General features: G+C 42.0%; 1 protein-coding gene across 1 annotated transcript; it reads left to right on the top strand.

Annotated features, from left to right (window-relative positions):
- The first annotated feature begins 460 nt into the window (after positions 1-460).
- LOC102299094 lies at positions 461-6,283 on the top strand. Its single transcript, XM_014337963.2, has 8 exons — positions 461-620; positions 889-990; positions 2,210-2,310; positions 3,000-3,110; positions 3,185-3,277; positions 5,025-5,111; positions 5,487-5,600; positions 6,018-6,283. The coding sequence occupies exons 1-8, from the start codon at positions 461-463 to the stop codon at positions 6,075-6,077; spliced, it is 828 nt and encodes a 275-aa protein (XP_014193449.1). The 3' UTR covers positions 6,078-6,283.
- The last annotated feature ends 558 nt before the right edge of the window (positions 6,284-6,841 follow it).

Genomic DNA, 6,841 nt, shown 5'->3' with positions numbered 1-6,841 from the left:
TTATTTTTCCTTTCCAGGTGCCGTGTGATTTTTGCCAAAGATGGGCACATTTTGAATGTGCAAAATACAAGGAGAGCAACTGAGAATACAAATGCAAAAAATGTGAGGAAACATGTAACAACTTCTAATAAAAACAGCTATCTTTTCCTCTCCGTTTCTCCTTGTATTCTGTGTTAACATTAGATGACTGTGTGCTGGAAGCACGTTTTGATAGTGTGATTTGGCATCAGAGCCTCCTACCTTTAGATATGTACGATGGAGGCATAAACCACGTAAGGCAGTATATTCTCATTCATAGACATGACTATAAATTTACACTAAGGTACAACGTTTTGTCAGAACACCGGCAAATGCTCTGCTCAGCTGGTATAAAGTTGCCTACCGAGTGTCACAGAGTAAAAAGCTGCACACAATTGCAGAGGGATGAATACTTCCCTGTGCTATGGATATGGTTTCAACTATGATTGATGACACAGCAGCCAGCAAACTACAGGCCATTCGTCTGTCCAATAATACCATTGGCAGGCGCATGTATGATATGTCAAAGGACATAGAGGATCCGCTTAATGATAAGGTGCGTGACAGCCGCTTGTCTATGCAGATGGATGAAGCCACTGACAGTAAGAAAGACTGCTTACTGATAACATGTCAGATTAATTGATGGAGATGAGATGAGGGAGGAATTGCTTTTCTGCAAACAAGTTCCTGGCAGAGCCACTGCAGAGAAACTGTTTAAAATCACTGAGGACGGTGTGGGGAGCTTATGGCTGGGAAACGAGGTCTCCTCCAATGTGCAGTGGATGCACTGTATGATACACCGCAAAGCACTGGCATCTAAACAGCTGGGGCCTGAGCTGAGGGACGTAATGACTGATTTCATTGTCACAGTCAAGTACATCATCACACGACCAGAGAAAGCCCAGATTTTTCCGGCACTATGCGACCACATGGCCGCTCTGTATCACAGCAAGTCCCGATGGCTGTCACGTGGTAAGGTGCTGTCCAGGTCTTTGATCTGCGAGTTGAGATCTGCATGTTTTTGAAGGAAGAGAGCAGTGATATTGCCAACAAATTCAACTCTAAGATAGAATTTGAAGATTGTCTTGTAAAACAACAGCACAGTGAGAACTGTAGCAGTCTGGTTTCCTCTAGGCTAGGGCGTAAACAGGATGCAGAACAACATTGACCCAAACGTCATTATCGATAATTGAATCAGACCGAAAGTTTGCCCAGAGCAGCATCCTGTTTGGCATCAGTCCTGATTTTTCTCTCATTTCCAGTTTGCTCTGGGACTTGATGCATCTAAAAGAAGCTGATGACATTTAAAGACCTGATCAGAACAACATCTGCTCGGTGACACATTCTACGATTTTATGTGTAAAAGAAACAAGCCTACAAGAGCTGAAGTATGTATGATATGTATGAACGTATGGTAAAATGGTAAATGGCCTGTATTTATATAGCGCTTTACTAGTCCCTAAGGACCCCAAAGCGCTTTACATATCCAGTCATCCACCCATTCACACACACATTCACACACTGGTGATGGCAAGCTACGTTGTAGCCACAGCCACCCTGGGGCGCACTGACAGATGTGAAATATGTATGAAATATGACGAAATAGTGAGTCTGAGTAAAACAGAAAAAAACAGTGAGCTCAACAAAACATGTCTGCAGCAATCTGCTAGAAACCTGAGCATTATTTTCTTTTCCAAAGTCATCCAGTGTTGCTTTGTACAGATTAGATTTGCAAAGATCTGAACAGCACTTCCAGCACAAGGCAGAGTAAATCAATTTGTTGATCAGTTATTAAGTCATGTACTAACAGAAACTTGGAAGAGAGAGACCTAATGTTTAATAATTCACATTTCACTGTTTTACTTTTTGGTGCTGTTGACGATACTGTATTGTGTATATATAAAACTAATATAACTTTGGTTTAGAAACCTGCTATAGAAAACTGTTGCAGGAACGGCAAACAGCTTGTACTGGATCATTTTCATGGCCGATGTGCCAAAATAAAAATAAATGTTTACCAAAAATGAAGCTCAAGTGAGTAAAAACCCTTTCTTTGGGATAAACATAGAAAGACCAGCCTTAGTCAGACATTTCACATGAAGGAGCGAATAGGAATGAGTCAGACAGCTGACGTCAGGGCAGACCCACCCCAGAGTTTATCTGCTACCAGCTGGGACTCTCGTGAGCTCAGACATGCAGCAATCTCCATCAGCAGGGGCGGCATCGGGCACCGTGGTCGTGGTTTTACGCCGGGACCACAGCATCACCAGAAAGCAACTGCCGGCACTGGGGGTGAGACACCTTTACATCCTGATGGGGTGAGATTGAATCCAGACAGAGATGATTAAACCACTGATCTTTAACCTGTGGATGCTGAAGGCATGTGATTCACAACCACGCTGCTGCTCTGCTGTCGATCTCTGAGCTGACTTTAATGACAGAGGACGTCTGTCCTCAGAGGCTTTTGGATTACCTTGGAAAATAATCTCTGTTGGAAATTAAAGTTCAGAAAGATGATGTCCAGAAGACAAGCTAAATGTGAATACAGACTCGTGTTACCTTTTAAAGATAACCAACAAGTTTATCCCATTTATCTGCATGTGAAAATGTTTGGTGTGTTAGTTCAAACTTCCTCTCAGCAGAAAGTTGAATGGTACTCATGGCCATTGATAAATGGTTTTTGATCAGTAGTTGTTGATCAATAGTCGTGACAATTTCCATATTAATGATCAAGGAACTGACCTCACAGCCCATTGCTCATTCAGTGGCGCTAGTTTCAGTCATTGAGGAAATGTACTGTTTATAATGTTGGAAACCTGCAGTCAGCTGAGACTGAAGAAGTCCCTTCTTGATGAAACGTTTGTCCACTGAAAATGCTGTGTCTAGTCACGTACGTCATCTTTGGCATCACTTGTTCTTACAAAGGCTGAATGAGCCAAAGGCTCTGAATGTTTCCTCTGAGACTTTATGTCTTCCTGCAGGTGATTCAGATCATAGTTGCTCTGACTGTCATGGTCTTTGGGATCCTGAGGGCAACACGGTCCAAAGGTCTGGTGTCTGATTCCTTGGTGTACATCTGGGGACCAGTGTTGGTGAGTATTATTGTAGGGTCTTTGAATTGAACTGAACTGAGTCAGCTAAGACTTCTTACTGCTCTCTCTTTCAGTTCATCATAGCTGGATGTATGAACATATATGATGGGACTTCAGAGAGACGATCAGGAACTCATCTCTGTGATATCACCATACCTGTACTTCAGGTGAGTCTCTGCAAATTTGTAGTCCTGCTGGAACACACTGGAGTGAGGCTCGACCTGATTTTTCTCCAACCGAGGAAACAGAAATTTAACATTTAGTGTAATTTGACTGAAATCCAGTCAGTAAAAACAAAATGAGGCCATAGCTCATTGTGAATTTTTAGAGCCAAACAACTCGATAATGTCAGAGCTCAGTTAACAAAGTCAGTTCAGTCCCATAAATGCTGTATTTCACTTTCCAGTGACTGATTATTTTGTACTTCAGCTTCTGGAGATACCTGGTCTGTTCTTCCTTGATCTTTCTGAGATGGTCTGATAATCCATCCATTAGTTTCTTCAGAACTCTTACACTGTTACAGTGATTACATGACCTGCTACCCACTCTAAAGTTTCAGTGGAAAGAAACACATTTCCTAACCAGGCTCTAACCTGTGATGGAAAACAAACCAGATAAATGGTACTTGAGTATGTCTGTAGACAAGGAGAGCAAACACATCCAGAGAAATGAGAGAAAAACTTAGAGTGTGATTAAGATTGTCAGATGAATATGACTTTATGGTCAATTCGTAAAGTCAAACTAGCCTGTGATCATGGAGTGAGACCCCTGGTCCCCAATCAGACCAGGAGTGACATGTTTTGAAATCTGCCCAAATTTATTAAACCCCCCAAAATATGACTATCCAGAGTTGAGACCAGGAAGTAGAGTTGCAGTCTTACACGCCTCTCTGTAGCTTCTCTCCTCCTGCTACCCCCCCAAAAACCCATCTCCATAGAGACTGTGTCAGCTCCCAAACAGACAAAAAACAAACTAAAAACCAGCAACAAACAACTTAAACATAAACAATTACAAAGAAAGAACAATACAGTATCCACATCTGAACCAAAGAGTAAAACAGTGAAATGTGGATTATTAAATATTAGGTCTCTGTCCTCCAAGTCTCTGTTAGTACATGACTTAATAATTGATCAACAAATTGATTTACTCTGCCTTACAGAAACATGGTTACTAGTGATGTGCGATACCACTGATTTCCTTTCCGATCCGATATCAAGTAAAATTCAGGGTGCTGCAGCAAGAGTCCTGACAGGGACTAGAAAGAGAGCAGATTTCTCCTGTTTTGGCTTCCTGTTAAATCCAGAATTCAAAATCCTGCTCCTCACATACAAGGTCTTAAATAATCATCTTATCTTAATGACCTTGTAGGACCATATCAGCCTATTAGAGCACTTCGCTCTCGCTCTGCAGGCCTACTTGTTGTTCCTAGAGTATTTAAAAGTAGAATGGGAGGCAGAGCCTTCAGTTTTCAGGCCCCTCTTCTGTGGAACCAGCTTCCAGTTTGGATTCAGGAGACAGACACTATCTCTACTTTCAAGATCAGGCTTCAAACTTTCCTTTTTGCTAAAGCATATAGTTAGGGCTGGACCAGGTGACCCTGCATCCTCCCTCAGTTATGCTGCAATAGACGTAGGCTGCCGGGGGATTCCCATGATGCACTGGGTGTTTCTTCTCACTATGTATTAACAGACCTCTCTGCATTGAATCATATCTGTTATTAACCTCTGTCTCTCTTCCACAGCATGTCTTTATCCTGTCTTCCTTCTCTCCCCCCAACCAATCACAGCAGATGGCCCCGCCCCTCCCTGAGCCTGGTTCTGCTGGAGGTTTCTTCCTGTTAAAAGGGAGTTTTTCCTTCCCACTGTCGACAAAATGCTTGCTCATAAGGGTCCCCTATGTGTCCCGTCTGTACAGGTTAAAAGCGTCGTGGCTTTAAATTTCGCCGCTGGTGGGGCTTCATTTGTTGCCGCACTCCTCTTCTTCCTAGATGTATTTCAATCGGTGAGCTGCTTTTCTTTCATGTTGTATAAAATGAGAACGTGTATGTGGTGGGGGCGTGGTCTGTGGTGCTGTGCGGACGCACCTGCACGGCATCTTTAGATCACGCCCGCGGTGTTAAATCATGGGGAAGCAGGGTTGAGAGGGTTGTTGTGGTGAGAAGTGCTCAATGAAATGTCTCAAAACACAGATCTGTGGTCCCGTTGTGCCTTATTCTCACCACAGTGTATTCAGAGCACAGGTGAATGTGGCATGTGAACCAGCTCCAGAGGTCTTTGGTACCGAGATAACAGGTGTTTCACCAGCTTGTGGTAGAAACAGTTTCGAGTTTTTAGTTAAGGTGAGGAAACTTCAGAAGCCTGTTTTTCTCTCTTTCAGTTCAACAGTCCATTTTCAGGATTTTCAGCCATGCTGTGCTTGGTTGAGCTGAGCCTGTGTGGCATTTCTCTAGGAGTAGGGGACTCTAATGGCAGTTACAATCCCACATTTCAGGTGAGTCCATCTGCAGAGTCCTCCTCAGACCAGTTTGTACACCTGCCTAATAAATAATGAAGTTAATATTTATCTGTGTAGCCAATTTAATTAAAAAGATAAAGATGACCCATCCTAAATCCATGTTACCAGTCAGCAAGCATTAATAGCATGCTAGTGTATTCTGATCAAAATCATCTTAATTGAGAGAAAAAGTGAAGGAAGAAGAGTGGTTTTATCCAGGCTGGAAATTAAAATCAAATGTTTTGTCCAAAGGCAGGTGGAATTCTTTATTTTACCCATTTAGCGTCATTCGCATTCATTAAGTACTAGCTGAGAGTGTCCCCCTGCTGCAAACCTGGCCTATGACTAAACTAATAAAGCTTTATAAGCTTTAAATTATTTTAGTGTCTAATAACTGACATTTTTGTTGTTTAGATGCCATGTACCATCACCAATCAGCATTACGGAACTGCCTCAGTGACTGCACATACCTGAACCCACCCGCAGCAATGGCTCTGCCCTGCCCTCATCCAAGCTCTACACAAGTGTCTGATAGTTCCGCTCAAAGGAGTGATGGGTCAACATTGTTAGTCATGTAATCTTCTTACTATTGAATAAAAATACTCCAGATTTACCTTTATGTTGCCGTGACACTTAAGGTGCTTTGCAGCTCTGAAAGATCCAAAGAATCAATAAACTGAAGCTGAAAAATTAATCCATGTATGGAGAGGTGTATCATCATCATTAATGTTGCTTACAGTTCAGTGCAGAGAGAGATCATTAGAAGGAATTGAACATGATTTATTTAAGTACAGAATTTAATTTGAGGTATTTGGTGGTTAGACGCCGACGGCCCATCACAGCAGAACGGAATCCCAGCGGCAATGACAATAAGTGAGAAAACAGAGGTCCAGCGAGCAAAGGCAGAATAGAGACTGAGCCTGCAACAAAGTTTGAGGGCCATCAGAGGCCAGGAGGGTGCAGAGACACTGAGATAAGACCAGTGTTGGTCAAGTTACTTGAAAAAAGTAATTAGTTACTGATTACTTCTCCAAAAATTTAATCACAACACTACTGATTATTTATTTTAAAAAGTAATTAGTTACTTAGTTACTTTTCAAAAACATGATACACAAACTGAATAGGTAAGAACGCAATAGACCTTTCAGCCCACTTCTATTTTTACTGCGTAATCCATCATATCAAATCAAATCAAATCACTTTTATTGTCACATCACATGTGCAGGTACATTGGTACA

This window comes from Haplochromis burtoni, unplaced genomic scaffold (assembly GCF_018398535.1).
Source record: "Haplochromis burtoni strain Fernald_Lab_line unplaced genomic scaffold, NCSU_Asbu1 Contig_190, whole genome shotgun sequence".
NCBI lineage: Eukaryota > Metazoa > Chordata > Actinopteri > Cichliformes > Cichlidae > Haplochromis > Haplochromis burtoni.
The sequence above is the reverse complement of the archived record's forward strand: the minus strand, read 5'-3'. Positions and strand labels throughout refer to the sequence as shown.